Source organism: Trachurus trachurus (assembly GCF_905171665.1).
Source record: "Trachurus trachurus genome assembly, chromosome: 7".
Classification (NCBI taxonomy): domain Eukaryota; kingdom Metazoa; phylum Chordata; class Actinopteri; order Carangiformes; family Carangidae; genus Trachurus; species Trachurus trachurus.
Window position 1 is genome coordinate 7,158,726 of NC_139901.1, and position 22,264 is coordinate 7,180,989.

The following is a 22,264-nucleotide window of genomic DNA, read 5'->3' on the forward strand; positions in this document are numbered from 1 at the left end:
ACTAGAGCAAAACAAGAGGCACAAGGAGAAACAGATCTGAAAATGTAAAATAAACAATACAAATTAGCCACAGTCTAATCAAGTGTCTGTGACAGGAACAATCTATCAAACTCAGATTATTTCAGAGCACTGAGAAGAGCAATGTGTTCAGCTTGGTCCTTAAGTCTTTGCAGATGAAGCACTGTGGTGAACCAGCACCAGCACTGATTGACATCGGACTGATCCACCTGTTTTGTCTTGTGAGTTTGGTCCACAGTCCATTATTATACAAGTCCATCTCCATGATGATCCATCAGGAGTCCTGAGTCAAAAGGTCAGTCTTCTCCACACAGTTGATCTCTTATGAGCTCCAGTTAGTAAATTAACTCAATATTCCTCACATGTAGCTCATGTAGCTATAAAAGTTAAATCAAAGAATGAAGTAATTAAGAAACTGCATCACTGTTCAACTCTCTGTTCCTGTGTTGGTCACAGTTTTCTGCCGACTGTCCTTCAGCAGTAAACACAGAAATGCTGCTGGTAGAGAGACTGATACACGTCTGTGTGTGTCTGGATCATGGTCACTGGTCAGTCACAAGAAGCCCTGCAAAGACAATGTGTCAGCATCTTACTAGATTATACATGGATCCTGGAGCGCATTTACTCTGCAAAGAAACAGATACTGTACTCTGTGTTTCAATGTTGTCTGTTATAGCCTACTGAGGAGAGAAACATGTTCATTTAAAGCAGAAACCTCTGGTTCAGTTATTTAGATTCACGAGTGACGTCAGCTCAGTCAGTGACAGAGAACATGAGGAAGATTATGAGCATTCATTCCATGTGTGTATCTGATTCACCAGATGTCTTCCTCTTTTTGGTAAAATCATAATAAATAGATGAAATAACTGAGTTACTGAAATAAACCAAGTATTATCATCTACTAGTCCACATATACATTCAGTATAGCTTCTAAAAGACAGTAACAAACATACCTCTCCTGGTGTATTTCCATTTCCTGTGAAAACAAATTCAATGAAAAACATCTTAATCAACATCATAATTTGACAGAATCATCCATTAGACTATAGCATTTTCTTTGACTTACCTGTTTTATGTTTCTTGTAAACTAGAAATCCTAATCCAATGAATCCTAAAACACACAGCACAGGTATAATGACGCCCACAATCACTAGCAAATTTGAACTCTTCTCCTCTTCTCCACATTCAGCATCACTTTCCGCTGTTCCTGGTTTTATTGTCTGACCTTCTGATCCACATCTGGAATGACAGAGAGACATTTTTACAGGAAAATATAAATAAACTACAAATCCACTGCAGCTGTTGGAAACCTTGTGTCTGTGTGTGATGTGAAGTGTCACTTACTGTGTGTGTGGTCGACAAGATGTAAATGTCCCATCAGAAAATGTTCCCTCACTGCAGTTAGTGCACTCAGTGTCTGTGGAGGCTGTTCCTGTACAAACACAAATAACACACATGTTGAAACTTGTAATCAAATGGACAGGGGTCCGTATTAACCCGCTCAAACAACGCATATCGCCACCTATGTTGAGGAGGAGGACACTGTCAGTTATTTGATTTTCTCTGTTGCATGTAAACTGGGACAAGGACAGAAGTCCAGCGAGACACTCAAATCGAGCTATCAGCATAGCCCGAATTAGCTGTGCATGTAAACAAGTGTTAGACATTCTGGTGCAGTTCTTTTCTCATAAAAACAAAGCAAGATATATTTTTACTCTACTACTGATTGCTATATTAAAGGGACAACGAGGAGTTTTGGAAAAGCGAAGTGTTTTCACACTACATTTATGAGCCTCCGCGCACACCGTAGAATTCTTTGACTGGCGCAAGACAGACTCATGTTTTCATTCATCAAGAATTAAAGTCAGAGGTTCAAATAGGTTCAGTTACCGTCATAGTCCCGACCATAAACGGCAATACGGCGGTGTTATTCTCATGAGCGTCCGCGAAACCGAAAGTAAGGAAATGCTGGTCGGCTCGCCCAGCATTTCCACCATTAATTAAAATAACAAAATAACCATAGAGACAAAACGATATATTTATCGAAAATGGGCGGAGATACATCCACATTAACGTGAGACTTTTTTATAACCAAATAGAAACTCCTCGTTGTCCCTTTAAGTGCTGAAATAATCAAAATGTTATTAGCTTCAGTACTTTATCCAAATATTTAAAGATTAGATATTTGTGCTAAAATGATGGATGGATGATCAATAATTTAAATGGATAGTTCACCCAAAATAGAAATTTCACTCATTATCTACTCACCCTCATGTCGACTAAGGGCTGGGAGAAGTTTCATAGTCCAACATCCAAATACCTCCATGCTGCTCGTATGTAATGTCCGTCTTGTATTGAAGCAAAAAATAAATAAAAAATTAAATAAGTCTATTTTTCAAGCTTGTTTGTAGCGGAAGCTTCTCGAAGCTCCTCTTCCCGGTTCGTCATATTTGGACAAACCAGGGTCTGCCCTCTTCCCGGTTCGTCCAAATATGACGAACCGGGAAGAGGAGCTCTGAGAAGCTTCTGCTACAAATCAAGCTTGAAATAGACTTATTTAATTTTTTTTTTTTTTGCTTCAATACAAGACGGACATTACATACGAGCAGCATGGAGGTATTTGGATGTTTTTTGGTGTGTCTTTTTGTTACGAAGACAGTTGGAATCCATTTGCAACCATTATATGGACATGCACTGCTACGCTGAGACCCCCTGTAACTCAGAGAAGCCACAGATAACTCTGAAACTTCTCCCAGCCCTTAGTCGACATGAGGGTGAGTAGATAATGAGTGAAATTTCTATTTTGGGTGAACTATCCCTTTAAATAATCTAAAGTATTTTAACATCTTTAAATGTTTGCCTCTATCAACTTTCCTAACTGGATACAGAAGATGAGTGACTGTGTGCCTCTCAGACATGCTAAAACCTCTCTGATCAGCAACAAACTGCAGTAATAATTAGATATCAGTGAAAAGGGAAATCAACAACTGAAATGTGAGCTGTGCCATCAAACACCTTATTTCACCATCAGCATTATGTTTTCAAACCAGTACAGCAGATTAGCACATCATCCTGTTGTTACTAGAGATCCAGAGAGAGGCCTGAGAGGAGATGTAAAACTAATACTACACAAATATCACAGAATGTGAACTTATAGTTGCACACTGCTCAGACATTTCAAACTATGACTACATACATGCTCCGGATATGGTGCAGTGAGATTATCAGAAATTATCCAGATATGAACAGGGATGTCCAGATTCTTGTGGTAAACAAACATCTTTCTAATGCTATATCAACAGTTCAGTCAAAGTGTAAAATACGGGACCTTAAAACTACCAGACCAACCTCTTTCACTGATGTATTGTCCTCGTTTACAACTTTTATGTTTCTCTGCTGCCAGGCAGTTGTTTATAGCACCAGGATCTGTGCAGTAGAATCCTTCCAGTGGTTCACAAACTGTATTTGATGTTGCTGAACACCAATTTTTATTTTTCAGACCCAGTCCTGTGAACACACACAGAGAGGTTACACATATGATACGAATATAGAAAAGGAAAATGACTGATGGTACAGTGACTTCTGAGTTTAATTCTGTCATTACTGAAAGTCCCACTAATTACAAAATCACTTGATTATTGCTGTAAAAATAAATTAAAAGACTAAAGTAGAGACACTGCAGTTTCAGCTGATTTTTAACAGCTTGTCTGCAAAATGAAAAAAACAAAACAACTAAAATACCCAGTTGGCCTTAAGGAATGTCTTGTCACTGTAAAAAATAGTCTCTGTTTTCACTGGTCTTACAATAGTTCAGTAGTATTATCCATGTAAAATCACCAATATGCATTTAACTCTATACAATATTCAACGTTTCTGCATCTTGACAGTGACTTTGTCAAAGCAATCTCAAACACTGTGGGACTTGCAGTAATATTCCGACTGACTGATTTCAAATCAACTTCAAGGAACTTTCTTCTAACAATGAGATGATTAACAGATTTACCTTCCTCACAACTTGCACATGAAAAACATTGTTTAAGTCCAGTTGGATGATTCATGTATGTTCCTTCTAAACAGGGAAGGCACGAAGTACTTCTGAATTCTGTGCAATCTGTTTTAACACGGCCTCCTGTTGGGAAAAAAATAGTCAATTTATATGACATGAAAGTGTGTGATATGAGGGTAATGTTAGTTGAAGTTCTCTGCTACATTTTCATTTCAATTACTAACATTGGATGAAGTCACTTGTGAAGAGTATTTCACCAGAGAGTGTGAAATTATTATTAGAATTAAATATCAGGAATTGAACAAAAATGGGTTAATTCATTTAATTTGGTTACGTATTTGTAAACTTCTGACTTTAAAGGGACAACGAGGAGTTTCTATTCGGTTATAAAAAAGTCTCACGTTAATGTGGATGAATCTCCGCTACCCACACTTGTTAATGGGCCCATTTTCGATAAATATATCGTTCTGTCTCTATCGTTATTTAGTTAATATTAGTGGTGGTGGAAATGCTGGTCGAGCCGACCAGCGTTTCCTTCGTGGCGAGTCATGAGAATAACGCTGCCAAATCGCCGTTTATGGTCGGAACTACGACGGTATGTGAACCTCTTTGAACCTCTGACTTTAATTATTGATGAATGAAAATATGAGTCTGTCTTGCGCCGGTCAAAGAATTTTACGGTGCGCGCGGAGGCTCATAAATGTAGTGTGAAAACGCTTCGCTTTTCCAAAACTCCTCGTTGTCCCTTTAAATATGGTTGACATCCAGTAGCAAACAAAGATTTAATGTACAATAAGAGAAATGTCATTTTATTGCTTGGTTGGATCTTACCAGGTGGACACATAGGGCAACATTCACTTCCTATCAGGTACTCTGCTGGATGACAGGACAGACTTCCTCTGAAGAATCTCAAAATGAGTATCTGTGAAGAATTAGACAGTTTTTCAGATCACTGCACAACTCAAACATGAAATAAAACAATTACAAATTGAAATTTAAGTGTTAGCAGAAGCAGTGTGCTCAGAAGAGTTGAGTCATGAAGAGATTCTAAAATATATAGGTGGCGGAAATAATTTATTCTCTCTGCCTCCCCCTTTCCTGTCTATCTCTACTGCGTGTTATCAAATAAAGGCAAAAAGCCACTTAAAAAAAAAAAAGTACAAGCCCCTTTCCTCAGACTTTACTCCAAGCCACACCTCCAGATCTCTCTCTTCAATTCAAATTTGCTTTATTGACATGAATGTTATGAGAACTATGTTGCCAAAGACATATGAAACAAAACAAATACAACTCACAGAATCAAATATATACAAATGAAATGAAATACATTTTATTTAGCAATGGTCAGGGCCAGGCAATTTTAGTTCCAAAGCTGTATTGTTGATTTGTTATGAATTTTCAAAGTAAACTAAGCCAGTCAAAGTTAACTAATGGGGGGGTACACACTACTGGATTCCTCAAACCTTCACAGATTAGGAGACCACACACTTGATGATAACAAAAGACAGATCTCACAAGATCTCTCTCTTCTCACTTCGGAGTGCAGTTTTGATTGATTGTGAAGTTTTTTTCACTGATTATGCATGGGAAGTAGGATTTCCTCGTAAGAAGAAAGAAAGAAAGAAAGAAAGAAAGAAAGAAAGAAAGAAAGAAAGAAAGAAAGAAGTATACGGTATACAGTATACATTTAAATACCCGGTGTGTGCGTGTGTACTGATGAAGTGTTCTCTCTCTCTCTCACTCTCTTTTGGGTTATACACAGATTAGGGGTCATTAGGCAGTTGCAAGTTGTTATAATGAAAAATATATATACATACACATAGTTCATATTACCGTAAATGATGATAATACAAAATAAATAAATAAAACAACAATATTATATTATAGCAAATTAGCAATTATGGTTCTGATCAGCATCTGTGCGTTTCTCTAGTATCATGGCAGAGTGTCACATATTGTGCAGCTAACTTTATAAAGTGGATCTTCCCCCAGAAATACTTTTAACAGTTCATCACGTTTCTCTCTCTCTCTCTCTCTCTCTCTCTCTCTCTCTCTCTCTCTAATAAACAACTTTACCAGCAAAGTAGCAGATGTCAGATGAGTTCTACTAGATGTCATCTTAAATGGCAGCTTTACTGTTTTCTTGCTCTGAAGACATCATGTCACTGAGACCTGGGATGAGGTGAGTTGTAAAACCTGGAGGAGAACATCTGGAAGCAGAAAGAAGATCATGATAATTCAGCAGTGACCACCTGGTTCCTGTGGGCCACAGGGATCTGGTTAAAGCTCTGTTGCTAAAACATCTGTTTCTGTTCTGTTTGAAACAGGAACTGAACAGTTTCGGCCAATGTAATACCGTTGCCCTGTGTATCTGACAAATAAGTCTAAGAAAATCCCGCTGTTAGTTTCTCTCAGGAGAGGAATAGCAGCAAACAGAAAGAGAGGGAGGGAGTAAGTTCACAAAACCGTTGGGGCTCAATTGGGAGAGTTTTAACTCCTCTCCTCCTATTGGACACGGGGAGGTGTCGTTACGGAACGCTGTGCTCAAGTTGAGCCCGGCTCACCCTTGGCGCTACGCGCGAGAGCGGCACACAACGGTAAGCTGTGCATAGCCTGCGCTCACTGCGTCCTATGTGAAAAGGGCTTTACGCCCTGGAGTGGAAGCAGTTTCTGATCGTGCCCATGTTAACCTAACTGACTGCGGAGAAGCACGCCCGCCGATGCTCGCGCTGCTTCATTCAAACAAACTAATGTCGCTGCCAGTTGTTAGATTTCAACACCGAGTTCATTTATCTCCAAAAAAGAATTAAACCAGCCGACGGTAAATCTTTAAAAACCTGTGGGTAAGTGATCAGCTTGCTTTCTCCCCTGGGATGACGAGTCAATGCAACTTGACACGGCATCCAGGGGAGACTGCGATCAGCCTGCGTCGTGCGTCAACATCTTGGAGAAGAAAGCAAGCTGATTACCTTTTCGAAAATGAGAAAAAGTAATTCACAGGAACCAAATTTTAAAATTAATTTTTTTCGTTTTCCCATATTTAATTCCTAAACCGAAAAACTTCTGTTTTTTTTGTTTCAACTTAGTAAGCTTAATAATAAATTCTCAACTGCAGTTCCCGACCAGACCGTTAATATATACATCCATGGACCAAACGTGTCAGTCTGGGCTGGATTCGCGCTGAGAATAGGATACGGGCTCTCTCTCTCTCTCTCTCTCTCTCACATGCATTGTCCAGTTATACTCCGACTAAGATACATGACGGAGAAAATCGAATTCCAATCGCATTATCTGGGTGTCTTCAAGCTATAGTGCGTAACTTCTGTCGCCCCCTAAAGGATTTCTGCGTTATTACAACGATACGGCCGGCACCTATGGCCCGGTGTAACCCTCCCATCCCCTCCTCTCCCCACCGCTACCCCTGTAGCTGCATGATACATCACACACAGTAACAGTAACACTCGCAACACACCACATGCTGCTGGTCACGGACCACGGTTCACGGACTATAACATAATTCTGTTTTTTCAAGTGTCATGTAAACGTTGATTTTCTCTACTTTCAGTTCCTTCACGGGAGCTAATTCTGCTCTCCAGCCATGTGCTCTCCTAACAATGACTGTTAGAGTAATTACAAGTAAAGACCTTTAAAGGTGTACAGAAATGGCCGTTTGTCCTGTTTGTCGCGCGACTCGCGCCGAGTTGTTACGAGCTGCAACACGAGTTTACCCGAGTAAGGCAAACGAATTTCATTGGTCGTTATCGAGCGGGCGGGATATTCAAAGCTTGGGGCGAGCCCGAGCTCCGTGTGTGTGTGCGTGTCTCAGACGTTTGAATGACAGATGACGGATCCAATGTCAGTGGCTGATGAATCGTGTACAGGCTGACGCATAATCCGTGCGCCTGCATTATCCAATGCGAAAAAAAAAATACACACTTTCATCCCGGATTTACTCAAAAATAGAATTTTGCACAAAGTTTGGCCTACATCGTCTGAAAGATGAGTTATTACACTAATTTTATGATCCAGAGTGGGCTCAAATTCAATTTTCTTTTCTGTACACCTTTAAAAAACATCCCTAAAGTTACATTTTGTGGCGTGTGGTGGAAATGACTGAGACCCCAAGGGACATGTGTTCTTTTTATCAAACACACCAAAATCTTACAACACATGATAGTAGGCCTACATTTAATTAAAATAGGGATTTATGTACCACTTGTCTATAAGGTTACTATTACACACACACACACACACACACACACACACACACACACACACACACACACACACACACACACACACACACACACAACAGGAGAAGCACGCTCCCCGTGCGACCAAGCGCCTGACCTATGGAAACTGAAAGTACCTTGACAGTTACAGATTTGAAATGTTCTGACTTTGTCAAATTACCAACAGAACCAGGTCACTGAGGAAACTTAAACTACGCTGGATACTGCCCAATCACAGGGCGTCGTCTGTTTTCTGATCGCTGATTCTGAACTGTTTATAAAGATTTAAACTTCCTTCATTATTATTTCTGTCAGAAGCAGCTGAAGACTAACTCCTGCTCTGTTACCGACTGAGACACGACCAGAGAAGTGGAGGACACACTGTACGGGTGGAACAAAAAGCAGACAAAAACTTACTGAACAAAAGACGCTACGAGAGCACTGCATTCAACTCGTCTTCGCGAAGTCAAGCCATCCACACCAACAAGTGCGCCCGAGCGAGATAACTTCCGGTTTTCAAAATAAGACGATGATACAAAGCCGATCAATCAAGGTGTGTGTGTGTTTGTTTGTGTGTGCGTGCGTGCGTTATTTTTTTTACTCTGATACTCTCATATCCTGTGTGTCATTACCCCCCTCTACCTCCCTCCCAAACCCGTCTCTCTCGACTCTTTTTTTTTATTTTTATTTTTTTTATTGAAGAATTATTAGTTGGGATGTACATTGTGAAATGAGGGATGAGGGGGTTACAAATAAAAATGAAATAATGTCAACAGGTTCAGTTACATAGTATCATGACAGGCAGAAGAAGACAAAGGATAAGTACATTTTATGTTAGGCAAAAAAAGGTCTATTCAAAAACGTGGAAACAGAGAGAATATAGTTCTATGGTCTTTATGGCTTTCTTATTTTCAGATTGACTAATTAGGTTGATGTATTGTTTGATTTTGTTTTTGAAACGGTGAGTGCAAAGTATTTGATTTGTAAATTTGCGGTTGTGAATATGAGCTTTGGCTAAAAATAATATCAAATTAATTATATAATATTGGTTTAATTGGGAAGCCGTGACTGAAAAGAAACCAAACAATACATTTTGATAGTCCAAAGCAAAGTTTTTGTCGAAATGTTGACGGATAAAAGTAGTTACATTTTTCCAAAAGGATTGCAGATGAGGACATGACCAGAAAAGATGTTGAAAATCTTCTGGAGCCTGTTTACAGAATGAGCAGAGTTCATTAATGTCTTTTTTATATCTTGTCTCTCTCGACTCTCCTAAGAAGCCCCCTTCGCGGCCTACTTCACTGTGACGTCAAGACGTTCAATGGAGGCAAAACAACTGACCCAGCATCTGTTTAGACAGGCGTCTACTGTGTACGGGACAGGTTTTAAATTCATTTTGAACAAATGTTATGCTCAGCAAACATGGAAAATATATAATAGGTTCTGTTTAAAAGAGTAAAAATAGAAGGAAAGAGTTGGATCCAGAGCAGCATTCATTTACAAGCACTGATTAAACTTCTTGTAAATAAACGTGTTGCTCCGCCCACAGACTGTATAACCTTAGCCCCCGGCTCTCTCGTGTCAGTCCGAGGTCTCAACGGGCCGGACCGAACAACACGACCGGACGTACCCGGTTCAGGTTGAAAACATTTAATAGCTCGGATCGGCGGACCACCGGCTTCTTTTTTTCTTTTTTTTTGCTGCTGTCCGGTCCAGAGTTAATGCTCGTGATGTGAGTCCGGGGCCGCATCGGGTCCAGGCTTCAACACCTGCGGATCTGACCAGGTCGGGTCTTTTAAAACTGTAGCAGGACTGAAGCAGCTTAGAAAGGGCTCAAACAGGCGATCATGGGCTTTCAGGGGTTTAACTTACTACATTTACAAGAACTACTTTAGCAGAAAATAGAGATAGACCCGGCCCGGCGTCTGTTTGAGACTCAGCTTTTATTTGAGAGTTTACGGTGCATATGACGGTCTGGAGTCAACTTTTTAAAATAACACTCACGGTCTCTGAGGGTGGGTGTACTAACATATTCACTAAAATATGACTTTTCCTCGTCCATTCTTGAAAAAACAGTCCGTTAAAACATGCTAACCAGCGTTTACAAGCTACGGCGTTTCAGATGTCTTGCCTCCAGCTAAGCCCCGCCCACCCGGATGTTTACAATCTGTGAAGGGGTCTATACAGTATATAAAAACAATGGCATCGTCATTTCCATCACCTCCAAAGTGACGGAAATGACTGTTGTGGAAAAATCCGTGTAGCCTACCCTTCGTTCTTTCGTTTTTCTGTTTCAAAACAAAATCGGAAAAATGGGTCTGTTTATTTGTTTTGAAACACAAAAGGAAAAACCAAAAAAATAGTGCGTGCGTGCGTGTTATTTTTTTTACTCCAATACTTAATTTTTACTGTATCATTTTTGAGAAATTGAGCCTCAAAGTTGTCTTTTTTGCTCAGAATAAAATGTCTTATACTTAATTTTTACTGTACAGTAACATCACTTTGACCCATAATTTCTGACAATGGTTGGTACAGTTGCCCTCAGGACCATCCTGACTACTCCCTCAGTCATTGTCAAACAATTTTACTGTATCATTTTTGAGAAATTAAGCCTAAACATGGTCTTTTTATTCATGGGAAGTAGGATTTCCTCGTAAGAAGAAAGAAAGAAAGAAAGAAAGAAAGAAAGAAAGAAAGAAAGAAAGAAAGAAAGAAAGAAAGAAAGAACATTGAGGAAAACAATAGGGTCATTGTAGCTGATGCTGCCCGGCCCTTAAAGCAGAAGTAAGGTGAATGTTTGTGTTAATATAAGTCTTAAATAGTTATATCTTCCGACAGCAATCACTTATATAGAGTGTTTGGTCTGAAACACGGGTCTGTCAGTCACTCTGCTCTGCTGCAAGCCGAGGAGAAAACTTTCCTTGTATCCTACAACCTTTATCCAATGAGGAGAGAGAACGGCATAAAGGGGCAGTCCTCTCTGTGTGTGCAGCCAAGGGATGCGCGTGAATGTGGTGACGTAGGGACGAGGGCGGGGACTGCTAACTCCATCTGCTGACAGGAAGTTAGCCAAAACGACCGGATCGCTTACTTCTGCTTTAATAAAAAGTATACGGTATACATGATTTAAATACCCGGTGTGTGCGTGTGTACTGATGAAGTGTTCTCTCTCTCTCACTCTCTCTTGGGTTATACACAGATTAGGGGTCATTAGGCAGTTGCAAGTTGTTATGAAAAATATACACATAGTTCATATTACCGTAAATGATGATAATACTAAATAAAGTACTGTTTACAGTCAAACGTTTTCATGCACTGTAGACTCAATTTTTGATAAATCAAAAATCTGAAAAACACGTTTTGTGGAGGACAGTCTGAAGATGCTCTCTCCAGCAAGTTTGGTGACAATTGAGCAAAAATTGTGCTAGTACAGTTTTTTTTTTTAAAAGAACAGTGATGGACTTGATAATTTGTAATAAGTGGACAAAAGTTTTGGGGCGACATTTTGGTGAAAGTTACAAAACTGTAGCATGTACCGTTGGTTTGGTAGGGATTTTTAAAGTTTAAAATTATTATTTCAAGTTGCCAGCACGCCGCGTTATTATGAAAATGAGCAGTCGTGTTTTATGTTGTATTTTGAAAACCGGAAGTTATGTCACTCGGTAGCGGTAACTGACTAGCTTGACATCAGTGGACTAACGAATCGGAATGACACGGCCGCACTACTGTTGGTGCGGATGGCTTGACTCCGCGAAGACAAATGACGGCTCATTTCTGACCTGCGCTATAACAACATACTGATAGCAGTTCTTTATCCTGCAGATAACACATTAACAGTGTGTGGATTTCAGTTTTCAGGAACGACTTACCGTCGCTTATATACGAGACATCTTGGATTCCGGATCGAGAATGGCGGCCTGGCGCATACCATGGATGTATTATATTAACGCATACGCCAAATGTTTCTACCTTCCGGGTTCACTTCCGCGTTATGCGGCCCATAAAGCATGCGCAGTAGTGTCACCAAAGACAGTTTATCTTTGGTGTCACCCCCTATGCTCTAGGGCTGTCATATATTATGCAAAGACGGTTAGAATATCTTTGATATATGTAGGGCTGTGTAGAGCGATAACAACAACAAAAAAAGATATTAGAGTGGCGACAGGTTTTGATGTCGCCGCCTTTCCTCAGTTCAGCCAATCAGAGTGCTGTTGACTAGTTTAAATAATAAAGACGGTTCTGAATATGTTTTAGTCAGAGCGAGATCTATCGCTCTGGTTTTACTCTTGCTGCTGTTCAACTGCTAAGCAGCTTCGGCTTCTGACAGGATGGAAAAAAATTAAATCTATATATACACACTTCAATAGAGTTCAAGATCAGAGAAGACACCCTCTTGTTCGATAGTGTTCAGCTTATAACTGTTTTGTAATAAAATAATGATTAAAAAAAAATAAAATTATATATTTAGGCTATCCCTCCCACCCCCATCCAGTGCCCCCTGTCCCTTATTTTCATTTCAGAAAGTTGGCAACCCTGAAAGTACAACTGTGTCATGGCAGTGAAAATCTTCTTGGAAATCTTATCATGTCCATGTTGTAAAACTTGCTCTCACACACATTAGGCTATACTTTGATCTGTGCAATGAACTGTAAAACCTACAGCAGCAGATCCTCCCAGGTAAAAAAGTAATATAAGGAAGTAAGTATATCTAAAATATAATTTAAGTCTATGAAGTTTATTTAAAGTACAATTTCAATCTATGTACTTATTTAAAAGTATGTTAATATTATATTTAGAAAACATTATACTTTAAAAAAAGTTGTAATGAAATTGAACTTTAATGTAGCCTACTAAAAATAAATATACTATTTTTTATACTTAAAGTATAATCTCAATATAATTATCTAAAATACACTTTATTTAAATTATCATAAATATTATAATAGTAAACTGTGAAAAAGTATATTATTTAGAAGTTACTTTTGAGTAATATTAAAGTGTACTACTAAAATAAATTACACTTATTTTCCAGTAAATTTCAATACACTTTTAATATACTTTATTAAAGTGTACTTAAAGCAGAAGTAAGCGATCCGGTCATTTTGGCTAATGCTGCGTTCCAGGCAGGCTTTTGAAACCGTAAATTACAGCTTCAAGTCACAACTTACGACTTTGTAGCGTTCCAGGCAACCCACTCGTGTTTTTCCGACCTGTTTTACCTGTGAAAGTCACTATAACGACCACTCGTAACTTCTGACCCGTGAACTCGTACCAGATTGAACTGGTATGACTTCACAGGTCGGAAAAACACGAGTTACGGGTTGCCTTGAACGCACCATAACAGTCCTCGTCCCTACGTCACCACATTCACGGCGTCCCTTGGCTGCACACACAGCCCTGCATGCCGTTCTCTCTCCTCATTGGATAAAAACTGTAGGATACGATAAAAGTTTTCTCCTCGGCTCAGAGCATATCACTTCTGCTTTAAAGCAGAAGTAAGTGATATATTTGTGTTAATATAAGTCTTAAATAGTTATATCTTCCGACAGCAATCACTTACATAGAGTGTTTGGTCTGAAACACGGGTCTGTCAGTCCCTCTGCTCTGCTCTGAGCCGAAGAGAAAACATTTATCGTATCCTACAGTTTTTATCCAATGAGGAGAGAGAATGGCATGCAGGGCTGTGTGTGCAGCCAAGGAACGCCGTGAATGTGGTGACGTAGCGACGAGGACTGTTATGGTGCGTTCAAGGAAACTCGTATTTTTCCGACCGTGAAGTGGTACCAGTTCGATCTGGTACGAGTTCACCGGTCGGAAGTTACGAGTGGCCGTTATAGTGACTTTCACCGGTAAAACAGGTCGGAAAAACACGAGTGGGTTGCCTGGAACGCTACAAAGTCGTAAGTTGTGACTTGAAGCTGTAATTTACGATTTCAAAAGCCTGCCTGGAACGCAGCATTAGCGAAAACGACCGGACCACTCACTTCTGCTTTAATTTACACTATGTTAGAAATGTACTAAAAATATCTTTGACATAAGCGTATTTAACTATTATAGTAGAGCACTTTAAAAAAGTACACTCATTTTAAAATAATGATTTAGTCGTAATGAAGTGTATTTGTATAAAGTAAACTTATTGTTATATAATTTGTGGTATACTATTAGTAGCCTATACTTTATTAAAGTGTACTTTATTTACACTATGTTAGAAATTTACGAAAAATGTCTTTGAAAGGGATGCGCGTGAATGTGGTGACGTAGAGACGAGGGCGAGGACTGCTAACTCCATCAGTTGACAAGAAGTTAGCCAAAACGACCTGATCACTTACTTCTGCTTTTAGATTAATCAAATTGATTGATGATCCATCTAGCAACTTAGCATGAATATCTAATGTTCAGAAATTTGGATAAAGTACTGAAGCTAATACAATTTTGATTATTTCAGCACTTAATCAAGCAATCAGTAGTGTAGTAAAATTATATCTTGCTCTGTTCTTATTAAAAGAGCTGCACCAGAATGACTGTCATGTGTCGATGATAATAAAAGGAGGAACCAAACCGTCATGTTGATAATGAGCTGGTTTATTCACTGATTTGAGTTGCTACTGCTAACTGAGCATAACACAGGCACGTACAAACAAAGTCCTCATATACGCCCAAGGGGGCAGTTGTCGGTCTGAGGAGTGAAGCTCACTTCCGCGTTCAAAAAGCTGCAATCCCCCCGGCTGTCGCTGGGGGCTGGCTCCAGAAGGGAGCAACTCCAATTGAGCCCCATGTTAAAATAGCCGATTTTACAGCTTAAAAAAACATATTTACAGCCTGGTACATTTCATTTTTTTGGTCTCAACCGATAGTTTCTACCCCCGCACACACTCTGAGGGGGGTGAATTTTTTTTAAACTCTACCGTTTTACTGTTATTAGGTTTAAAGTTCTGGCCAATTAGGGCGCAGAACCGTTGAGTGACAGGTCCGGCGACCGCTGCTACGAGGCCAGTGGGCGGGCTCTCGGCCGGCCAACGGCCGCACCGCTCCAAATATGGCATGTAGAATCCAACATGGCGCGGCTCAAACCCCCGTAGTAGCGGCACAAAACAGACTCCCCCAAACCAATGGGTGACGTCACGGACGCTACGTCCATTCTTTTTACAGTCTATGTATACGCCACGTCGGGACGTCACTACGGCAACCTGTAGTTACTTATCACAACAAGTAGAGAGCATTCAAAGGGGCTCCAGCAACACTTGTAATGGAAAAACAACTTTATTAGACTGACGTGTTTCGGCTCTAGCCTTCATCAGGGTCATCATGACCCTGAAGATGAATACAGTTGAATAATGAATAATAATGAATAAAGTTGTTTTTCCATTACAAGTGTTGCTGGAGCCCCTTTGAATGCTCTCCACGTTGTTTTCACTCTCCATGCACCTTGTGGATTGGTGAAGTTGCGCCAGAAACCATTCTCTACAACAAGTATTGTGCCAGGCCTGTGTGGAGTTGGCGTGGCGCTATAACGCTGCCACACAAATGCACCACATCAAAGAAGAAGACGGGAAGCTTCCCCACTGAATTCAAACTTTAAATATTAGGTCTATAAATCGATGAAATGATGACAGCGAGTCGTGTCTGTGGAAATGTGATGATCAAAATGCCCTAAATGTGTCTAAATGATGGACTCATATTTCATTTAGAAGCTGCTCTGAGTTGTTTGAAACAAGGAGTAGCCTACCTCAAGGGAGTTGTCTTGGGCCTCTCTTGTACACAATATTTGTGAATGATTTTGATTTAGTGTTAAAAAGGCACATTTTCTGACAAATATTAACGATTTAAATGTAGATATTGAATTAAAGTTAAAAGTTAAAATTAAAGTAACTGACTGGATGAAAAGTAATGAACTTATTCTGAATGTAGCTAAAGCATGATCTATAATATCAGTAAAAAAAAGTAGTACATTAAATTCTGGCGCACCTGAACCGCAGTCTGCTGTTTTGAAACATTTTATTCATTTAAACATGGACATGGTTTTCCTTGTAAATTATATTCTTTAAAGCAGAAGTAAGCGATCCGGTCGTTTTGGCTAACTTTCTGTCAGCCGATGGAGTTAGCAGTCCCCGCTCTCGTCCCTACGTCACCACATTCACACGCATCCCTTGGCTGCACACACAGAGAGGACCGCCCCTTTATGCCGTTCTCTCTCCTCATTGGATAAAACTTGTAGGATACAAGGATAGTTTTCTCCTCGGCTTACAGCAGAGCAGAGTGACTGACAGACTCGTGTTTCAGACCAAACACTCTATATAAGTGATTGCTGTCGGAAGATACAACTATTTAAGACTTATATTAACACAAATATTCCACTTACTTCTGCTTTAAATCCCCCAGCTTACCTGCTCATCCCTGGCTATGCTTCAATTCAATTCAATTCAAAAAAATGTATTGTCTATCACAAGGACAGAAAATTGTCATTAGTTTGGGCTCCAAACAGTTAGACATACAAACACCAACATAAAAACTCACATTAAAAAATCTCACATAAAAGCTATAAGCTTCTGCTGCTACTCTGCTGCTGCCTCTGCCTTTCACTGCTGCTGCTACTGCCTTGCTGCCCATGAGGTTTTGCAAACCCACCACCTCCCCAGCATCCACCTGTAGGCCCTGTCTCTATGATCCCCTGTGGGGGTCTGCTTCATTCCCTGTAATGTGGCAAAGCAGATCATTCAGGGAACGAATATGAGACAGATCCCGGAGTGTGGAGATTCTTTTGAACCAAGTATTTATTGGCATTCATATGTATTTACTCATATAGTTTGCATCAGATTTTTCTTTCTGTTACATACATACGAAATAACCAAAGTTATTCATGAAATGTATAAACTGAACAGTCAAACAAATAACAGTTCAATCAGGATAGACCATTTACGACAAGAGAGCCAGGTTTGAGGATGAAGATGAAATTACATTTATTGTGCACAAAATAGACTTTGGCGCTTAGGCCACGGGTGTAGACCAGCTGAGTAAACTGATCTGGGGATGAGAAGCTTGCATCTGAAGTAGTTATATCCCCCCCGGGCCTAGACACTGGTGGTGGTAGGGAAGCTTGAAGTCGCCTGATGAGGGAACTTCTCGGTTGAAGATCCAGGTTAAGACAGTCTGTATCTTGATGGAGGTGGTGCCGGGGTGGAGGTGGGCTGAGAGTTTTGCAGGAATGACGGCTGGATGACAGGAGAGAGAGAACTTTTTAAATTTGATGCTAATGACTGATTGGTGGAAGGGAAAGAGGATGGCAGACTGTGATTGGCTGAATTATGAGAATGAGGGTGGAGCGAGAGGATAGCAGGAAAACAGGGAAAGGGCTTTGAGGCGTGCTTAAAGAGATAGTCTTCCTGTCTGAACTTTCGCTTAGCTTCATTTTGGCAAACAAACTTTCTTCTAAATCACATACACTTGGACAGTTCTGAGATAGCATAGTTTGACAATATTTCACATTGGTAGATGTAAGCATTTGCTTACAGGGCCCCATCTTCTTGTGTTCTTGTGCTGTTATCTTCTCCATCACATTTTTTACTCTCTCCTGCCACTGGGGTATAGTAGGGAGCAGTTTTAACTACAATACAGTTGTGGAGATAGTTTTATTGTTTTATTTGTTATTTTTGGGTGGGACTCACTTTGAAGATGTGCTTTGTATATTTTGCAGATGATACAGCTGTATTATGTTCCTCTTGAAAGTCTCAGTTCTCTTGTTTCTCTGTGACAGTTCCGAGTCACGTTTTCCTGCAGAGAAGGGATGCATTCAGATGATCCAGTGAACATTCACTGTAGATTGGTGCGGTGTCAGCAGTAAAGCAGCCATTATGGTTGTCTTTTGTTGTCTGTTCTCAGTATTGACACTCAAAGGGAGCAGAGTCCTGACCCATATAAAATGACCTGTCATTATAGAGGAAATGGAACGGTAAATAGGGGAACTGGTTTGCACAACACTGAGCAAGTTTTAGTGGGCTTATAAGACACCAAGAAAACAAACCGGGACCAGAGCACATCATCAACACATCAAAGAAATAAGAAAACAAACAGGGGTTCAAAACCTTTATCCGAAAAAAGAGATAGACACATAGTTAACCAAGCAGCAAGTAATAGTCACAGCAGCGCAAGGTGTAAAATGCAGTGGACAGACCAAAGACACTGGGTTCAAAAGCTTCTGAGCGAGATAGAGGGAGATAGAAGATGGTAAATGAACTTCATCTTTACACAAAGCACTTAACAAATCTTGCCAATATTACATTCACATCACAACCATACTTGTACACTGATGGAACAACAGTCATCAGGACAATTTGGGATTCTAGCCTATGACACTTAATAATGAGAGAAGCTGTAACTCTGATTGGACAACCTGCTCCACCTACTGAACCACAGTCACCACTCACTGAATATTAAATACAATTTAATATTCAGTTACTGTGGTTGTAATGAATGTTAATTTTATGTTATTTCAAACAGAGTATGAAAGCTTATTGTTCTTCCTTTTACTTTCTCTCTGTAAGCGGCCTGGCGCCAGCTGGAATGCTGATATGTCTGCTGTGCTGACTATCTCTGTTGTTTGGGACTTTCCTGCAACAGGACTCCACCTACCAAGCCAATGTCATTTACTTTATGACACTGGACTTTGGGCGTTGATCATAAAATGTTTGATCTGAATGTGTTTATAATGATTAAACATTAACTTATACATGAAAATGAAGAATGTGCATATCTCTCTGTCAGTTGAACTACTACCATTTACTAGAGAGAGTTCTTTATAACGGAAGCTATTTAAAATGTAGCGTATAATTAGGCTTACTGATTTTATAAATTACTCAAAAAAGTCCAAGTACACTCACTTAGGCCTACTTACTTTCCACCCCTGGCTGTCTTGAGACCTATCAGCTGTGAGGAGGAGGTGTCAGAGTCAGCCCATATATATATAAAGCACCATGTGCCTGAGCGTGCCCTTTGGCCAACCTGCAGTCTGGTTTACATGTAAGTTCCTTTTCCTTAGTAGACCTAATAGAAAAGTTAAACTGTTGTTCATAATGTTAAATTTGATACAGTAATAGAGATTATCTCACTGTATAATGTGGTCCACCACGTGTTATATTTCCCACAGACCAGCTCCCACCTGGACATATCAACACAATACACTGGAATAAAGCAGTTGGACTCGAGTAGACTTCTCCTGGTGTCTCATTGTGTCTAGAAATCAGCACCTCTTACGATTTTGAATATCACCTCTCAGTCCTTCCCAAAACTACCCAGTGAAACCCATATTTCCGAGGCTCCTGTGAAGTAGCCTATACTGCATAAAGGAAACTGCCTACGCAAAAGGCATGTGTCGTATGAGCGACGGTAAGTCCTACTAACTGAAATTCAATTGTTCAACTACAGGATGAATAACTGATCTCGGTTTGTTGATATAGCGCAAGTGAAAACTCTCGGCGCTTCTTAAATGTGTCAGTTCATAAAACTGCTCAGCACAATCTTGTTTTCTTCGTTGGTTGTAAAGTCTCTGCCACGTCCGCTGTTATTCAGTGATAGTCCAGTAATTTTAAGCCAAAAAGGGTCAACGTTGAAAGTTTAGAAAAAGACCAAAACATAGTTCATACGCCTATTAAAGCAGAAGTAAGCAGAATGTTTGTGTTAATATAAGTCTTAAATAGTTATATCTTCCGACAGCAATCACTTATATAGAGTGTTTGGTCTGAAACACGGGTCTGTCAGTCACTCTGCTCTGCTGTAAGCCGAGGAGAAAACTTTCCTTGTATCCTACAAGTTTTATCCAATGAGGAGAGAGAACGGCATAAAGGGGCGGTCCTCTCTGTGTGTGCAGCCAAGGGATGCGCGTGAATGTGGTGACGTAGGGACGAGGGCGGGGACTGCTAACTCCAACGGCTGACAAGACGTTAGCCAAAACCACCGGATCACTTACTTCTGCTTTAATTATTTTTCTCACGTTAATAGGGCAAAATATTTTAACCTTTGGATATCTCCATGAAAATTACTGAGTTAATTAGGTTACATTAAGACAAACAAAAGATTTATTAGGCTACAAGTTTTTTGAAATTCTTTGCATACATTTGCTGCTGCCGTCAAACATGGACGAAATTTTGATTACAGAGGTGGGGGGGACACAGCTGGCCTGAGTTGGCTCCCGGGGGGGGGGGGGGGGGGCTGTTCTACTTGTGTTTATGAAGAAACTCAGAATTCCTTTGCTGCTGTTTTACTCTAACTATCAGCACCGACATAAAAATGAGTTCCAACTGTGAGAAATTACTGATTACAAGCGTGATCATTGTGGATGGAGGCTTCAGACGCACGTATGTGTAGACTACAATCAGTCACATGCTCTGATCATGTCACAAAACCTGGCGATCAGTGTGGGCTGTGAACGCGATTTTATAACTTTATGATTACATGGTTCGGCTGACGGTGGGTTGTGAGGTCGTGGTGGTAAAAAAAAAAATCTTCCACTGTGGAGATCACCTGAACAGGTATCACACCAGAGCGGCTCCTCAGTCGGAGCAGCCGTTCATCTCTGTCCTGCAGGAGGAGGTTTGTGTGTAGGCTACTGCTTCAGCGGTGCTGTTTCTGTTCAAACAGCTGATTAATGAGCATCGGTCCTATCTGTCTGAGTGACAGCAGGGACGGCCAATCACACGTTAGCAAGAAACGACAGAGCCAATTGATGAGCTTGTGGGCGGTCTAAAGGGAAACAGGCTTCAGCTTGAGCGGCTGTTTTCCGCTTGGTCCTAGTGCTTGACCCGCTTCTGTTTAATATAGCGTAACATCGTTTTTGGACGGTAAAACTGCAGGGGACCAAGCCTGCCTTTGGAAAAAGTGCAGGGGACATGTCCCCTGTGTCCCCCTTTAAAATTACGTCCGTGCCGTCAAACTGACTGCTGCTGCCAAACTGTCCCGCTGCTTCTGACAGAGCATATACAGTGTTTTTTTTGTTTTTGCGATTGCAACATTATTGGGTATGACGTGTTAAACTTATGGGCTACAATAATTATCATCAATTTGTTTATTCATAAGCCCAGCGTTGTTGTTCACTGTAAATCTTCTTTGAGAAACACAAAAGATGATTTATCTTCAACTTATCATGTTCATGTAATGTTGTAAAACTTGACAAGCTCTGACAAAGTTTAACTAGTCAGAGAGCTGTGAACAGACTTTTATCAGAGTAATGAGCTGTAAAACCAACAGCAGCAGCAGATCCTGCTTTCTCAACAGAAAATAAAACATTGGCTGAGACAGTTTCAAACCAGTAGAAGCTGATGTGTTTAGCAGCAGAGCCCTGATCCCAGTGACCCACAGGAACCAGTTGAGTGGTCACTGCTGATTTTACATGATCTACTTTCTGTTTCCAGATGTTCATCTCCAGGTTTTAAAACTCACCTCATCCCAGATCTCAGTGACACGGTGTCTACAGAGCAAGAAAACAACAAAGCTGCCATTTGAGATGACATCTAGGAGAAATCATCTGACAGCTGCTACTTTGTTGGTAAAGTTGTTTATTGCAGATCACTTGTATTCACTGTGTAGCAGGGTAAATGTCACACTGTTGCTTGTCTACGACATCTCAACCAGGCTTCACTGACTAAAACACTGTCTTATTCTTCACAGGTGGCAGTCTTAAGAGCACAGACACTGACATGTCCTCTAGCAGATTATCTGATAGATGACAGATGCTGTCCTATGTGTCCACCTGGTAAGATTGAACTGAATGACAGTATTTATCCATTAGAATCAACCGTTTGTGCAATTTACATCAAAGTGAAATGTGTCGATGCCTCTGACAGGAGTTTTATTACAAGGTGGATTTATATATTAGTTAAGTTTGGCTTCATCTGATGGTAGTAAATGAGAATCAAACTTAACTTTAAATGACTTTACCCTCAAGATTATGTGACAGTCGAGGGTCCTGTCACTATGCCTCCAGTTGATCATGTGCCCTGGCTACTTGGCCAAGAGGATG

General features: G+C 40.3%; 2 protein-coding genes across 2 annotated transcripts in view; one reads left to right on the plus strand and one right to left on the minus strand.

Moving 5' to 3' along the window:
• Positions 1-560: 560 nt before the first annotated feature.
• On the minus strand, positions 561-12,162 carry LOC310988929 (tumor necrosis factor receptor superfamily member 14-like; the record flags this gene model as incomplete). Its single annotated transcript, XM_083975739.1, has 8 exons — positions 12,126-12,162; positions 6,101-6,234; positions 4,856-4,946; positions 4,022-4,147; positions 3,367-3,525; positions 1,363-1,450; positions 1,085-1,257; positions 561-583 (listed from the first exon to the last, which is right to left on the minus strand). Exons 2-8 carry the CDS (start codon positions 6,140-6,142, stop codon positions 561-563), a joined length of 702 nt encoding a protein of 233 aa, XP_083831865.1. The 5' UTR covers positions 6,143-6,234; positions 12,126-12,162.
• A 7,464-nt stretch (positions 12,163-19,626) lies between these two features.
• LOC310988493 (tumor necrosis factor receptor superfamily member 14-like) overlaps positions 19,627-22,264 on the plus strand; it is a 49,607-nt gene continuing 46,969 nt past the window's right edge. Inside the window, exons 1-2 of the mRNA XM_083975129.1 lie at positions 19,627-19,635; positions 21,657-21,790. Coding sequence (XP_083831255.1) covers positions 21,749-21,790 — 42 coding nt within the window. The 5' untranslated portion in view covers positions 19,627-19,635; positions 21,657-21,748. The remainder of the gene's footprint in view (positions 19,636-21,656; positions 21,791-22,264) is intronic.